The sequence below is a fragment of the Phallusia mammillata genome, chromosome 7 (genome assembly GCF_965637545.1).
Source record: "Phallusia mammillata chromosome 7, kaPhaMamm4.hap1.1, whole genome shotgun sequence".
In the NCBI taxonomy this organism is placed as follows: Eukaryota; Metazoa; Chordata; class Ascidiacea; order Phlebobranchia; family Ascidiidae; genus Phallusia; species Phallusia mammillata.
This window is the reverse complement of record NC_137258.1, coordinates 6835895-6851793: the sequence shown is the minus strand read 5'-3', so window position 1 is coordinate 6851793 and position 15899 is coordinate 6835895. Positions and strand designations below refer to the sequence as shown.

Here is a 15899-nt window from a genome sequence, read left to right as displayed (position 1 = left end):
TGACAGCCATTCTCATACAGCGATGACGAAACTGCTATATGACGTCATGGCGTTCAGTCGTACTCCTTCCTAACATCCATTAAATATCCACCACGCGATCTGTCTATCTATGCTCCCTGCTTTTGTTGTCATCAATAATAAAACGGATTCGAGCTACTATGGCCCCTGCTTGCATTTCTTGGACACGAGCCCACTCATTAATATTTATGCTCTAACGGGCTCTGATGAGACAAACGAGAAAATGACAGAACATTGTGCATAATTTCCGTGGTGTTAAATTCCATGGCCATCTCCTCAGCTTGGTTTTATTATTCCAATAAAGTTCTGCTCAAACTTAAACATGCAAAATTGTAGGATAAACAAGCTTAACAATTGAAATTGGTGAACAGTGCAGTGTTGGCAACAACAGTACAAACCTGTGTTGGCAACAACAGTGATTGTTGAAACATTTCGCAAAAATACTATTGTTCAAGTTTACTCGTCGCCAATAAGTGTTCATTTTACACTACAATATTTTTTTTTATTTCTACGCAATATTAATACAACTTTCTACGCGCGCAAATTTAGGCCAGGTCATCATTGCGAAGTTATGACGAAATACGCCTTACCAGTGACCAGTTTGTGCAGCAGAATGCTTGTCAATTCGTGCGCCTTCTGCGTCAAACAATTCAGAAGCCATGCATCAAGTGACGGTGTGGCCTTCTGGCCGTATCTCTATGGACATCGATCACCCAAAACCTTGCAAAGTCAATATATTTGCCTAATTATTGTCAGCCATGTTGCAAGTTGTCATTAGTATATGCTGCTGCTTTACTCTCAAGGTTCATAATAATCAACCAAAACAATACGTGCACGCCGCGTGTGGCTCTTGATTGCAAATATGAACGCCCTTCAGTTGGTTGTGTGTAATTCTTTTACTATTAGGTTTTATTCTTATACTGTCAAACCACTTTTTCTCAATTATAGCCCCTGAAACTTAGCCTAAGTAAACTTACTTGTGATAAACTTTTTATTGCCCCGATTTAGACTAAAATTAGACTGGTGGCAATAATAGCACATCTCTTGTTAGTTGAACTCATGTAAAACTTAGCTTTGTCATAAATATACCAAGAAACAAAAAGCAGCCAAAAACGCAAGCACCTAAAATTTTTGACTGAGTTCGTAGGAGGCGTGGTGACCCTTTCGATTGACGAGGACACAAACGAGAACTATAAACCAAAAAAAATGATTTTGAATCACGGATTTACGATCTGCAAACAACGAGCGCAGAATGCCACATGTGTTCGTGCTAGGGAAAACGTGATCGCAACAAATTCAACACTTTTTCGATTTTTGTAAAATCTTCAAAAAAACAGCTCTCGAGACTAAATCCAGCAATATTTTTGGCACAGAGTATATCCAACTTTTTTTTCGATAACTGCTTCTTTATCGAACAAGCAAAAAACCTGAACAATATTTCATAGTGCATGACTTGCCAAAATTTTTGTTCACACAAATTGGGCAGTTTCGGCAAAAAAGTTTCCTTTTAAGTGTTAAGAGTATAATATAAATCACAGTCCATTTTAACACACTGATTAATTGTTTCTCGCATTTCATCATAACATGTAGCCTAAGCTCAGATGTTCAGACTCAAACTTTACACTGAAACATAGCTAGGAAACTACAGACTTTAAATACAATTGCTACCTACCCCTGGCTATAGAAAATATGCTGACTCTTAGAATTCAACGCCGTACACATTAGCCGGACGTGTGCCTTAACCAATCCAGCTCTGGCTGTCACCTGGCCTTCCATCTCATTAATCATAGTTACTCGTAGGCAACGGAAACGATAAGTATACTGCTTGCCATTCGATAATACTTCAGGTTTGCTTTATGTCGTCACTGACAGTGGAACTACAAAACAAAACCGCGGACAAATCACGTACGTCACAATTCGGTTAAACAATACCGTATAGTGAACAAACAATAGCGCATTCTGTGTTTGTGCGATTGGATATCGTAGCTTTTGGGCCGACGGTACATCTTAAACAACATTGGCTAAAACTCTTGTGCTAGCCATGGACTTCTAAACTATGCTAACGCGGAAAAATCGAATCAGCAATTAATCTCGTCTGACGGAAGATCGAATCTACATAGTTTTCTAAAGTCCGCTTATGCCTGACAAGCTTCCTAAAGAAATAACCTTATCAAAACCGAGGCGATATAAGGAAGTCATGTTGCTTTCTTCCACTACGCGTTTTTCTAATTTTTATATCACCGCATCCATAACAAAAAATTGGATTATTTTTTCATGCCAAAACAGACTTAAAAGCGTTAATATAGTAGGCTATACAAGTTATTTTAAGTCCCAGAAGATGTTAAGAAATTGGACTAAACTTTATACATTTCACAAACAAAGTGGTGCTTAATGTAGTAGGCTCTTGTAAATAAACTTTATTTGAGCTAATAGTTTTGAATCGTCTTTTTTTTCTCCTGATAGGCGTGTGTGCCACCCAGTGCTATTTGACGGCAACATTTGCCATTTTGTTCAGTTTTGTACGTCACATAATCGTTTACCTAACTAAAAGGTCGCAAATCACCCTAAATTGGCAACTTTTAATTCAAAAAAAAAATGTTACGGTACGTACGTGCTACTTTTGAATTGATATCGTTGCTCTGTTTAAACATCTGGATTTATTATGGATAAAAACTTCTCATGCTGTCTTTTAAAATATTTTAAATTATGTTCTAATTACAGCGTTGTTTAAGAACGAAATACGATTGTTTTGCAGGTGAAATATGCCGCAAGAAAACAAACGACTATGAGTGCAATTTGGCCCCTGCTGGAATGAAAAAAATAAGCAGTTAGCGATACAAGTGCTTGCTTTCACTTTCAGGGTATTTTTGTGTGTCGTTGCCTCGTCAGTCGGGTAGAGCTACTAACACTGAGCTTCACCTTTGGCTCGACCTGGGAACTTCTGGTAGGTGGCGCAAAAGAGCATAGGCGTTTATGGTGCTGTTATAGCAATTTGGGTTTCCGGTAAGAATAATTGCTGAGTCAGCACCATAAACGCCTATGCTCTTTTGCGCCACCTACCAGAAGTTTCCAGGTCGGGCCAAAGGTGAAGCTCAGTGTTAGTAGCTCTACCCGTCAGTCGTCACTCGTCACTCACGTGATGTTTGTATTTGTAGTGGCTTTTGACTTCGTCGTTGTGCGAAAATATTTGTTTTTGCTATTATTTAGAACAGAAAATTAATCATGAAGAGTGTGATTTCTTTGTCATTGTTATCAATGTGCATTGCATTCTGCAACGCCAATTATGAACCAAACTGGGATTCTTTGGACTCCAGACCGTTGCCAACGTGGTAAGTTGAATAAGTTCATTGCCGAATCGGTCTTTGGCGAAAAAACTGAAGCATCTTTGTTTCGTAGAATGTTAATGCGTACTTTTATGAACTTTTATGAAGTTAAGCAACTTCCCACACAAATTTAGGCTGTTTTATGTGATTTTCTGTGAGTTTCAAATTACGACACCAAAGTTTTTGATTGCAATAAGCATTGGTTTGTGTATACAAATGGAGTATGTTTGTGTACAAATGAGTTATTTCTAGGCTATGTTTGGTGCAGGTTTGTTTTTGTGTATCTTTGCTTGGGGGAATGGTGCAAACCAAGCAAAATACTTCATGTTACCTAATCAAAAACCTTGCAAACTCTGAAATGCCACAAACACCTCAACTAAATTGACATTTGGTGTTATTTGTATTGACAGGTATGATGAAGCTAAATTTGGCATCTTTATTCACTGGGGAGTCTTTGCAGTTCCAAGTTATGGGCAAGGTGCTGCCTCTGAATGGTTTTGGTGGAATTGGCAAGGGGTGTCCAGTCCAGCTGAAGTGTACTTTATGCAACAGAACTACCCACCAGATTTTACCTATGGTGACTTTGCCAAACAATTCACTGCAGAGTTTTATGATGCTGACAAATGGGCAGAAATCTTTCAGGTAGATTAAGAATTGTAAATTTTGGGACAAATACAAATCTTTCCCTAAAGAAAAGTCTGTTTGTTTGTGTACTGTTTCTTAACTTGTTGCCTGCTAAATGCAAACATAATGTTTTTAAAGTGACTAATTTCACTGATGTTAGAGAATTATGAGAACACTCTATAAGAACACAAGTGAGTTTGATGTTTTGTGGTTGAGTACAATTGGATAGATATTAGAGGAATATACATCATTGTTGTACAACAGTTTCAGGCCGAACATTAAAAGTTTTATTCTCATAATTTACACTAATAAAATTGGCAGAATGATAAACGCTTTGTTTAGGCATCTGGAGCCAAGTACATTGTGCTGACAAGTAAGCACCATGAAGGTTACACAAATTGGCCTTCTGCTACTTCCTGGAACTGGAACTCTATGGATATTGGTCCTAAACGGGATATAGTTGGTGAATTGGCAAATGAAATCCGAAACAAAACATCAATACACTTCGGACTTTACCATTCACTTTTTGAATGGTTTAACCCATCCTATCTTCAAGATAAAGAAAGTGGTTTTAAAACAGATAAATTTGTCAAGTAAGTAAATTAAAACTGACAGGCATATTGGTTTAAAACACATAAATAAACAGAAGCATTCTTAAGTTATGCCAATACCATGTTACTAGCATTACTATTTCTAATCAATGTGCTAATATTTTTTATCTGTTAGGGAAAAAACAATGCCTGAACTCTATGATATTGTGAACCGTTACAAACCAGATGTAATCTGGTCAGATGGCCAATGGGAAGCAAACTCCTCATATTGGTCAAGCCCAGACTTTTTGGCTTGGCTTTACAATGAAAGTCCAGTAAAGGTACATATTCTAAATATAAATCCATCACTTGCCTTTTACTGTTTGCTTTTAAAAGGGCTGAAACCTAAAATTTGATCCAATATATCAGGTCATTTCCACATTATTTGTGTTTTATGATAATAAAAACTTTGTGGGTACACTTGTCCATCGTCATTAAACAGCTTTTCTTTGTACTGTATAAAAATCACAGAATACTGTTGTCACAAATGATCGATGGGGCAGTGACACACTATGTAAGCATGGTGGCTACCTTACATGCTCTGATAGATACAACCCAGGCACCCTTCAAACAAGAAAGTGGGAAAATGCTATGACTATTGACAAGGGCTCCTGGGGTTACAGAAGAAATATCCAATTTGATCAGTACATGACAATTGAAGAGTTGTTGCAGGTAAATGCACTAGGTTAAAACAAATTTTTAAAACAAATTTTTGTGCTTCACTTAAAAAATATTCAAAGGTTTGAACTGTTTCTTTTGGATCTTATATTGTATAGGAGCTAGTTACCACAATCAGTTGCAATGGCAATATTCTTGTAAATGTGGGGCCGACTAAAGAAGGAACAATTACCCCTGTGTTTGAGGAACGATTAAGACAGATGGGTGAATGGCTCGGAGTAAATGGTGAAGGAGTGTACAGTAGTAAGCCATGGACACACCAGAATGACACCATGACTAAAGGTGTTTGGTAAGTTAAATTACAGAACTTAATCTCCAACAAATGTAACAGAAAACATTCATCCGACAATAAATTTAATTGTTACTTCAGAGCTTTGTTTTATTGTAACGGTTATCAGACGGTTAACAACTTGTTGCAAGAAGGTTTGCAGCAAAGTTTGCGACTGTTGTCAAACCATAAAATTTTAGCTAAATATTTATGACTACATTGTAATCATTTACCATTATACCCTGTGCATGTTGCAAGCATTGAATGACAGCAAAGTGGCATTTGCATTATAATTTAATATCTTCCCTTTTGATGTGATAAACCATATGTTGTAAACCAGGGGTCGGCAACCTTTCAGGCGACCGGTGTCATTTTACTTGTTATTTCCATGTGTTAATGACCTCACATGCCAACGTTTTTCTAACTAATGGTGGTTCGTGCCAGCTGATATCGATAATAAAGAGAAAGCAGAGTGTTTTGTACATGTAAGGTTGTATTTTAAGACAATGACATGATAAAAACTGAAAACAAGCAGTGTGACAGGTTAAATTGTTACTTCAATATAAACACGCAAATCGGTTGGCATGCCATGAAAAACCACCTTGTGTGCCAACCTTGGCATGCGAGCCGGGAGCTGCCGACCCCTGTTGTAAACATTTGATGTTCATTTTCAGGTACACCAAGAATGAAGACAAGATATATGCCTTCAGCTTTTCATGGCCAGATTCAGGTGTGTTAATTCTGGGAGCAGCAAATCCAAAACCAGGTGCAACCATTGATTTGTTGGGAGGTGATTCAGCACTCAAATGGGAACCATTACAACCTAGAGGTGTTGGAATTTTGTTGCCAGTTGTAAACCCTGCAACTATCAAGGCAAAATGGGTTTATGTCTTCAGATTGACAGGATTTGAATCAGCCTAATTTGTGCCATTTAAAGTTTCATAATAAAATGATAAACTGTGCCTTTGTTTCATTAAACTGATTTTTTTATTTTTGCATATAATCAGTTCACTTACTAATCTGTACCCAAAATGTTTAATCTATGCAGTCAAATGGTTTTTATTTGAAAAATTAGCTTTGATGACTTTGTTTTGCGAAAAACTATGCTTGGTTTCCTGCTCATTTATTTGTCATATAGCAGTTTCTTTGTCTTGATGATTTATTCGTATATCTGCAAAATTAGTGTGATATTAGGGCATTTAAATCCTAATACCATATGAATGACTTCCATTGCATTTATATTCTTCATTTGCATTATTTTGAACCACAGTAGTTTCTTAAAAATGTACTCGATTTAAAGTCTCATGCAATAAACTGCACTTTCTCACAATAAAAGGATTATCGGTTTTTGTCCACATATACAATAATCTTTTTGAATCAGAAATTAGAACTTGCCCATTAAAGCTTGTTAAGCAACGGAAATGATGAACCGACAAAGACAGTTTCTTTGGGTAGGTTTTATTTTCCAATGTCTATGTTGACCCTAAATTGATACAATTTGAAATAAGTGCCTTCAAAAAATGACACATATGATGACTTTAATTAGTGATTATATAATACGAAAACGTTGCGAACGATTTGCGGACAAATCAGACATGCGTTTCCTGAAAATACAACGTCACAAAACGTGACGTCGATTTGCTGCAAACGTTACATTTAAATTCCGGTCACAAGTTTTTGGGTTGGATTTCGCCTGCACAAAGCCGAATTCCGTTGTTTGTTTTGGTGTAAGCGAAGTTGTGTTGACATGAAGTTCGCTTGTGTACTCGCCGTTTTAGTCATTTCTGGCTGTTCAGCGGAGTATAAGCCGACATGGGATTCACTGGACAAGCGACCATTACCATCATGGTAAGCAATAACAAAAGTTCAAAAATCTAATATATTGTGCCAAGTACATTACAGTTTAAAAATAAACCAATTACATTAACGATTGCAACTCGCGAGGTATAGAAAAACTAAATGTAGGCTACAATAGGAGCTAAGTTCGCATTTTTCTGCAAAGAATAGCACTCAACACTGATCTGCATTGAACGATGTAGCTGCAACATTGTTTATTTGTTCCATGGGGGCGGGTACATGTCCATACGCTCTATGGCCCAATTAAAATGCTCATATGGGCCACTATACTGTTTGTGTTTGGTAACCAGTATTCTACTATAGCTGTGCCACAATGATTTTTTTGTAAATACACTCAGGTCAAGAAGGCATGATGAGTTTTTTTTAAACAAGTGCAAGAACTCATACAACACTTCCTCAGGGAAATGTCACCATCCATTGGTGTGAGCTGTTAAGCTCAGCAATACAAAAGCTTTTACAAGTTTTTTACTTGCACATTTGATTTTTTTAGGTATGATGAAGCAAAACTTGGCATCTTTATTCATTGGGGTGTGTTTTCAGTGCCAAGTTTTGGTGATGGGTTTCTGGCTGAATGGTTCTGGTATTATTGGAAGAATGGAAACCCTGATGCCAAATATTTCATGCACAAAAACTATGCACCAGGTTTCACCTATGCTGACTTTGCACCCCAGTTTACTGCTGAGTTCTTTGATGCAGACAAGTGGGCTGATCTTTTTGAGGTAAAAGGCAGTATAGGTTTTCTCTTTTGTTATTGGTTTAGGTTAAGATCCATTAACCAATAAAAGAGCAAGTAAAATCTTTTAATCTATTTAATGTCCGAACACAAAAGATTTTCTAGAACACAAAAAGAGGACCTGTAAGTTTAGGCTGCACACCAAAATAATATGTCTTTAACATTTGCCTGAATTTGTATTATATAATATTATTGTTTTTTTTATAGGCATCTGGGGCCAAATATGTTGTCCTAACCAGCAAACATCACGAGGGTTACACAAACTGGCCATCTGATAGCTCTTTTAACTGGAACTCAATGGCTGTTGGACCAAAACGGAACATAGTGGGAGAGTTTGCAAATGCAATCAATAAGAAAGGAGCTCTTCGGCTTGGTTTGTACCACTCACTGTTTGAGTGGTTTAACCCCAAATATCTTGAGGACAAAAAGAAAAATTTTACAACTGATACATTTGTGACGTAAGAACACTTAAATTACACAAAAATATTTGTAATTCGTTCCAGGAAATCTTAAGATTAGTTTTGAATCCAAAACGTACATATTTAACATGTATGTATTTTTCAAAATTTGAACAGCTGTAAATCAATTTTTTTCTGGATATGGCCAACTTTGTAATTAAGCCCATTTCATCATTTTTGTTTGACACAGGTCAAAGACAATGCCTGAGTTGTATTACCTTGTCAATCATTTCAAGCCTGATATTGTTTGGTCTGATGGTGATTGGGAAGCAAGTGAAAACTACTGGAAAAGTAAGGAGTTCCTGGCCTGGCTGTACAACAAAAGCCCAGTGAAGGTAAAACACCCTTCCCACATAATGACTATATATTGATGTAGCAGCAACTCTTTTGTGCCTTTAAAAAGCTTTCTAATTTTTCTTGCAGGATGTTGTTGTAACCAATGACAGATGGGGCAAAGAGGCTTTATGCAAGCATGGTGGCTTTCTGACATGCCAAGACAGGTACAATCCTGGAACTTTGCAGAAGAGAAAATGGGAGAATGCCATGACTATTGACAAAGGATCATGGGGATACAGAAGAAATGTTGACTTCAAAGCATACATGTCAATCAACGAGTTACTGCAGGTAAATCTAATACAGATTTCCACTAGTTCTGTTAGCCACCAAGAATCTAAATGTTTATCACATGCTATTCTTGCTGTGGTTACGTAAAGCAAAAAGCTACTGTACAGACATGTCAAGGTTGGATAGTAAATAGAGGTTTGGAATTGTTGGGTGTTGATTGTTTTGTTTGACACCACTACGTAACTTGCTGGCCTATTATGGTAAGTCCAAAAAGTATAATTTACACAGTATATACAACATAGCACTATTTTGTATGCTGTTTCAATAACTCACTAAATAAGTCAAATTTTTCTGTTGGAAAAAAGTTTGTGGAGTTTGTAGAACAAGCCATTGTGATGCATTAGCTGTTGCTTTAACCTTGTCTCCTAAAATGGGTCTAACTTTAAACAACGTCTAGATTGAATGAGATTTGTACATCACAGTTCAATTTAAATTCCTTTGTTTAAAAGTAAAAACTTGTATTAGGAAGATAATCTTTTTTCCAGAAATTTGTGGTTACTATCAGTTGCAATGGTAACATGCTAATGAATGTTGGTCCTACCAAAGAAGGAACAATTATTCCAATTTTTGAAGAGCGACTTCGACAGATGGGTGAATGGCTCAAATTAAATGGGGAAGCAGTGTACAGCAGTAAGCCATGGAAGCATCAGAATGACTCCATGAATTCTAATGTTTGGTAAGAAAAAATGACCAAGCACTGAATAGGCATTTTAAACTTATTTCTAAAATTCATCTTGAAGATCATTTTAGGGTCTAGTCTGGGCTGCGTAGACATATTGAATCCAGCTGCTAGATCAGTGGTACCAAACCTGTTTTGATGAATTCCTCCCTTAACAATTCACAACATTTTTATTCCTTACTCATATACTACATAATAGATCCAAACTACAAAAAGATCATTTAAAATTAGGTCTTTTATGAACTTCACAGGCTGTATTCCCAGAGCTTATGTGTCTATTTACAAATCACAAAATTAAAGTAAATTCCTGCCCTCTTTTTTAAAAATTCCTGGTCGGGAACCACTGTGCTAGACCATTTATACATTTGAAGGACACATTGATGGCTTTTGGTACTTGTGGTTCTGCTGGACACATCAATTTTTTTCTGGTTTAAACAATCTATGTACCTTGCAACTGTTTAACATACTTTTTTATAGGTATACTATGAATGGAAATAAAGTATATGCCTTCAGCTTTTCATGGCCTGACTCTGGCATTCTTGAGATCGGATCCCCAATTGTCACTTCCAAATCTGCCTCTATCGAGTTAATTGGGGGTGGCAGTTCATTGACTTGGGAACCATTAAGTCCAACTGGTGTGGGAATTGTTATGCCAATTGTAAATCCAGCATCATCCAAAGCAAAATGGGTTTATGTGTTTCGTCTCATAGGTTTTAATTAATAAATTCATATAGCCTTCATTTACTTTTTTGTCAACACTGACAAACATAAGTTTCCTTTGTTTAAAATGCATACCATATAAGATCTGTTTTTGCCAATTTTTTTAATTATTTGTTTTCCTGTAACTCGATTGCTTAGAGATTAAAATGTAGTTTACCTGCAAAATGAAAACAGTGTTGTTGCCAAAAGATTTTGTTCAATAGATCAAATTATGTAATAAGTTTTTTTTCTGTGTACCTTTACTGTTGTATAACTGGTTGCATTTTTTTAATAGTGTCAAATCACATTTGCGTTGTTGTTTATCTCATTCCGCCCAACATGCTACTCACTGCATTTGTGTTTGTTTACGTCAAATATAATGGATCAACACTTGTACACACACCTAACTGGTGTTTCTTTAAGACCTTATGGATAGAAACATTTTTTGATTGATTGTATTTACTCACAGTGACCGCGATTATCACCAACATACACACTGCAAAGACCATTTTTTTGACATGAAACAAAACAAACAGAACGATTTTAATCTGGTAAAAGGTGATAATAGTAGATGTACATTTGTGATTTCACATGGTGGCTACTGAGCTGAAGGGCAACAATACAGTATTAATTAAAAATGTTTTCTGATATAACAGACACTTGAACATCAAATTACACCACCCACATTAAAATAGCTTATGGAACCCATGGTACACTTATGTTACTTCAAGTATTGCAGGATGTTGGCATTAAACCATTCATCAGTAAACTGGAGATGATCACCATCAGTAGCCAGAAACACCAGCTTTCCTGCTTCGTCCATAGCTTTAAGTCCAAGTTGGTCCTGCAAAAATCAATTGAATATAAATTTACTAATTTAAACATTCACTTTTGATGCTAGATATTAGCATGTACTGTTTGGTAGAGGTCAGACTCCTGCAAGCTTTGGACCTCTTCATCCTGGCCAGGAGTGTAAAATCCAAACCACTGAAAAAATCAATAATGGTAAACTCAGTCACATTAATATGAGATGCATATTTCACTTGGAGATAATATAATAATAAACCTCAGAAGCAACTGGTTCCACCATGGTGTCATTGTTGAATCTGACCATGACAAACTTGTTAAGTGCTTGGAGCCTTTGCTTGTACTCTTCATTGACTTTATTTTCATTATTGATGTCAGGCAAGAAAATGTTCTTGCTCAAATACTCATTAACATGCAGTGGATCATGCCAATACTCAGCTTGAACCAAACTAAAAATAAAACACAAGAGACATTGGCTTGGGAAAAGATGCAGGTTACCAACCAGGAAATATCTGCTATGTCATGTGAAGTTGAGTCACATTTTTTTTGCCAAAACAAAGCTTAACTTTCCTGTGACTGTTTTACTATGTAGCTATGCAAGCATGAGGATCTTTTTTTTGGTTTTATTTTATTTGCAAACAATCTCAACCTGCAATCAATTTACCCCTGGGGTAAATTTGGTTGGGGACAAAGTAACTGTCTTAATTCAGTCAAAAAAGCAATCAAAAAATCAAGTCCTGGCTTTTTGTTATGTTTTTCCTATTATTGTGTACATATGTGCAACATTTGGTAAATTTACAAAAAGTCAAAGATCGATACAGTTTGTTATAATTTAGGATACTGTACATACTGGTCTTGTACAACTGGTCGGTATGCAGCAGTATTCAGAATCTGTCTTAAGCTATCACAGAAAGTGACACTACTTGGGCATTTTGGAAATCCATAGACTCCTTGGTGCTGGCCTCCAAAAGTTATTAGGTTGTGCATTTGAATTCCATCACATTGCTGTGCCAAAGCTCTCCTGAAAACAAGTAAATTACATTGTTAAAACTGTTACAGGGAGTACACTTGTGTAGACATAGTAACTCACAGAAACTGTCCACCTTGTGAAAATCCCATTGCATTAAAACCATTTGCAAGATTTGCATCAGCTTTGACTATTTCACAGGCCATAGTAATCTAAAAAGACAATAAGAAATCAACTCATGGTTAAAATGCCTTGCAGACACTGATTTAGTTACCTGGTCGCTGATTGGCTTTAAAAATCCATTCATAATATCAGCAGTGGTTGTGTCACCGATTTTGAGTGAATTGATGTATATGCCTGGAATTTCATTTTCAACCATGCGCATGATTGAGCCCATGCTAAAGGGATTGCAGCAGCTGTCACCTTTAAAGAATTAAAAATGTTGCAAGTTTTGTGAAGCATATTTTATTTGTAACTTTTAATATTTCTGCAATTTTTCAGAAGGTGCAGGTCAAATGCCTTGTGGTTTTACAATCCCTAAATAGACTTTGGGATGTAGACATTTCTTTCACTGTGTCAACATAGTGAGAAGTGAGTGTACTTTAAAATTGCAAAACCTGTTTGAAGAGACTATTTTAGTCATCCTATGTCTGTTATAATTCCCACGCCCAATGATCATACACAGTTCAAACAAAAATGAAATTTTGCACAGTTGGCATAATGATGTTTTATCACGTATCAGTATAATGTTGGCTTGTTGTTTACAAAACTACCTAAGCGATGCCGATGTTGCTGACATTCTAATTAAAAAACAAATAAATATACATTATGCCATGTAACATACAGAACTTAAAAAATTGAATTGTCACAATAAAAAATACACAGCTAATTATTGCCAATGTACATGAACTATGCACGTACTATGGTTTTAAAAATTACAAATACTAAAAACATCAAGGTTAAAAAAAAAGAAACATCAAGGTTAAAATCAACTAAAATTACCCATTCCATGCCAAATAACAAGAGGTGTTGGGTCAGCTCCTGTGCAAAGCACAATTGCTTGAATGAAGACAAATGCTGTTGACAGCCTTGACATCATGAAAACAGAATATGCTACTTCTAAATTTCTGGGTCACCTAAAAATAAGCAAAAAATGGTGTCAATGTCATAGTTTAGGGCAGATGTTTTTTTTTTAACTTTTTTTTTTGAATATTCTATGGTTGCCTTTAAAGATCTCAACTCAACTCAAGATTAGATAAGCATCGTTTTTAAAGACCTGGTCCAGCATAACTTTTGCAAAAACACAGCCTAGATAAGTTTTACGCTAAAACATATCTTCGCAATAGTTTAGCTTGACTAGATTCTTAAAACTGATCTTATCTTCCAAAGCACACATAGAATACATGACATCATTTTTCATGGAATATGTCATAGTTCTGCCAAGTCATGTTAAAATTATCCTTTGAACAAACTTCATTGAATTTTGCAAATAATTTTTACAGATAAACCTGACCAACAAGTCGTTTATTTTTTGCTCTTACAATTCTAAAACACTACTTATTTCTTTGTACATGTAATTTAAACTTTGTTATAAACATATGCAGAGCAGAAAAAAAACATACTATTGTAAGTTTTGCAGCAGTGCTTCTACTTGAAACTATTTTTCAATTGTACCAAGATCAAACTGTCAAAGTAACTGTCACAGAAAAAACAATGTGATAATATATTATATCTGTCACCCTTTTTCTTTTAGCTAGCACAAAAACAAAGCAAGACCGAAAGTCAGTGAACCGTGCATGAATAACATCACGTGAAAACACCACCGTCATTTCGCCGAAATGAGAATTCGAGTTTTTTTGTGGAAATGTATGTGATTTATCCGTTTACCATATACATGTTTCAAAAAGTTTTTTTTTGTTTTTTTCGACAATCAGGCGGCAGTCCGATAACTGAAAATTTAACAAAATGTTTATTTGGAAAAAAGCGTTTTTTTTTTGTTCGGGACAAATTTATTTAAGTTTAAAACCTTATGGCCATGCTTTTTAGCTGAATTTGTTTTATCTTTAACTTTTAAGTTGCTAATCAGGAACACTAAAGTAAAACTTATTTGTATTACGAATTCTACCTTAAAGTTTGCAACTTTAACTAGGACTTTCCAACCACGCCCAGGAGGCAGTCCTTGCGGTGGTCGTTCGGTTTTTTGTTAACCCAGGACCTTTGCCAATAGCCGTATTTTACCTGGGCCTAGAGTTTATTAAGTTTTGTATGGAGATCTGCAGTTTTTTATTTCGTAGTTGACTGTTGTTTTTTTTCAAAAGTATTACAGGATAAGGAGAAATTAGGAGTAGCAACGTCGTACGACGTTTCATCGCGGGTAGCCTGGTAGTAAATTATAGCCTCACGGTTTACAACTATATCCAAAAATTCGAGCAAATTGTAATTTGTTTTGTTAACAACGGAATTCAACAAGCTTTGTTTCAAAATAAAATTTGGTTTTAATTCTAATCCCACTCTTGAAGAACTAACAATTTGGCCGTCTGAAAATTGGCGGTTCCTAATTTTTTCTCGGCACAGGAAATGTTTTACGTATTGCCACAAATTAAAGGTTTCAATTGTCAAAATATTGCTTTTCTCAAATGAAAAATTTTGATAATACTTTTTTAGGTCGCATTTTAATAAGGTCAAATAAAGGCAGTATCTATACCCAGCAGTTACACATTGGGCGTTGGTCCAGTTCATACTCATATCACGTAGCAAGTGTTCTGTTACAGTATGATAAATTTCTCTGTCCTTGTTGTTTAAATCCAGTTCAGTTATTTTATCAATTACATTATCTGAAGTAGCGTGGTACAACGGATAATTTTCAAAAACATTTTTTTCAGAAATTTGAGCGTTAGCGTGTTGTAAGTTAAGTTTTCTTTTTTTTCTTTTTATTGTGATAGGGATTTGGCTTGTACTTAGCATATTCTGGGGAAATTGAGATAATTTAGTGTAAAACAAAATGTATGCACCACTCTGTATTCGATGTTCAACATTGTCCCAATTAACATGTTTGAATTTTTTGTCATTGTATTCTAAAATTCCTTGTTCCGCAAATGAGTAGGCCATGTAATGCCCGGAACTGGATTGCGCTCCAACGTGAACAATTGCACATTTTAAAACAAACACAGCATCTCCTAGAGTTAATCGCAAATCCGGTAAAATCGTTTTAGTGCATTTTCCGTTAATACTGGATCGTGGCAATACGATCGGCAAAACGTCGGAAGTTGAATCGAGTTTCAAACTTTTATCAAACTGTTTTTTGCTGCCGCAAGTGGAGCAGTTTGCCAAAACGATTTCATTGCAACATTTATCGAAATACTTGCTTAATTTACTGCCAGCAGCTAAGTTTTGGTATATAGGAACAAACCAAAAGTTTTGCTCCGGTTCCATACAGGACTGAACGCTTTTGCAAGTTTTGCAGGTGATGGTTGACCGAAATTGATGTCTTGGATTAAGGCCACAGTTTTCTAGCAGACTACCATTTTGATATAGGCTAACATTAAAAATTCGCCAGCATCATGTTGATTATTAA

The 15899-nt window shown here is 35.9% G+C and overlaps 3 protein-coding genes across 3 annotated transcripts; 2 read left to right on the top strand and 1 right to left on the bottom strand.

Annotated features, from left to right (window-relative positions):
- Nucleotides 1–3117: 3117 nt before the first annotated feature.
- On the top strand, nt 3118–6858 carry LOC145202650 (alpha-L-fucosidase-like). The gene is made up of 7 exons (XM_080075662.1): nt 3118–3347; nt 3752–3983; nt 4308–4558; nt 4692–4836; nt 5027–5227; nt 5332–5522; nt 6176–6858. Exons 1-7 carry the CDS (start codon nt 3241–3243, stop codon nt 6420–6422), a joined length of 1374 nt encoding a protein of 457 aa, XP_079931788.1. The 5' UTR covers nt 3118–3240; the 3' UTR covers nt 6423–6858.
- Nucleotides 6859–7064: 206 nt separating this feature from the next.
- On the top strand, nt 7065–10953 carry LOC145202652 (alpha-L-fucosidase-like). Its single transcript, XM_080075664.1, has 7 exons — nt 7065–7349; nt 7849–8077; nt 8299–8549; nt 8740–8884; nt 8973–9173; nt 9659–9849; nt 10330–10953. The coding sequence occupies exons 1-7, from the start codon at nt 7249–7251 to the stop codon at nt 10571–10573; spliced, it is 1362 nt and encodes a 453-aa protein (XP_079931790.1). The 5' UTR covers nt 7065–7248; the 3' UTR covers nt 10574–10953.
- A 67-nt stretch (nt 10954–11020) lies between these two features.
- Nucleotides 11021–14023, bottom strand: LOC145202653 (palmitoyl-protein thioesterase 1-like). The gene is made up of 8 exons (XM_080075665.1): nt 13948–14023; nt 13328–13461; nt 12600–12748; nt 12449–12537; nt 12209–12379; nt 11618–11807; nt 11467–11538; nt 11021–11395 (listed from the first exon to the last, which is right to left on the bottom strand). The coding sequence occupies exons 2-8, from the start codon at nt 13422–13424 to the stop codon at nt 11273–11275; spliced, it is 891 nt and encodes a 296-aa protein (XP_079931791.1). The 5' UTR covers nt 13425–13461; nt 13948–14023; the 3' UTR covers nt 11021–11272.
- Between the last annotated feature and the right edge of the window lie 1876 nt (nt 14024–15899).

Excerpts from the sequence above, each read along its gene's own strand:
- LOC145202650 (XM_080075662.1), top strand. The coding sequence starts at position 3,241 with ATGAAGAGTGTGATTTCTTTGTCATTGTTATCAATGTGCATTGCATTC. Across the intron at positions 4,559-4,691 it reads AAAACAGATAAATTTGTCAA|GGAAAAAACAATGCCTGAAC; the intron begins GTAAGTAAATTA and ends TTTATCTGTTAG. Across the intron at positions 5,523-6,175 it reads ACCATGACTAAAGGTGTTTG|GTACACCAAGAATGAAGACA; the intron begins GTAAGTTAAATT and ends GTTCATTTTCAG.
- LOC145202652 (XM_080075664.1), top strand. The coding sequence starts at position 7,249 with ATGAAGTTCGCTTGTGTACTCGCCGTTTTAGTCATTTCTGGCTGTTCA. Across the intron at positions 8,550-8,739 it reads ACAACTGATACATTTGTGAC|GTCAAAGACAATGCCTGAGT; the intron begins GTAAGAACACTT and ends TGTTTGACACAG. Across the intron at positions 8,885-8,972 it reads ACAACAAAAGCCCAGTGAAG|GATGTTGTTGTAACCAATGA; the intron begins GTAAAACACCCT and ends TTTTTCTTGCAG.
- LOC145202653 (XM_080075665.1), bottom strand. The coding sequence starts at position 13,424 with ATGATGTCAAGGCTGTCAACAGCATTTGTCTTCATTCAAGCAATTGTG. Across the intron at positions 12,749-13,327 it reads TGTTATTTGGCATGGAATGG|GTGACAGCTGCTGCAATCCC; the intron begins GTAATTTTAGTT and ends AATTCTTTAAAG. Across the intron at positions 12,538-12,599 it reads TAAAGCCAATCAGCGACCAG|ATTACTATGGCCTGTGAAAT; the intron begins GTAACTAAATCA and ends TTGTCTTTTTAG.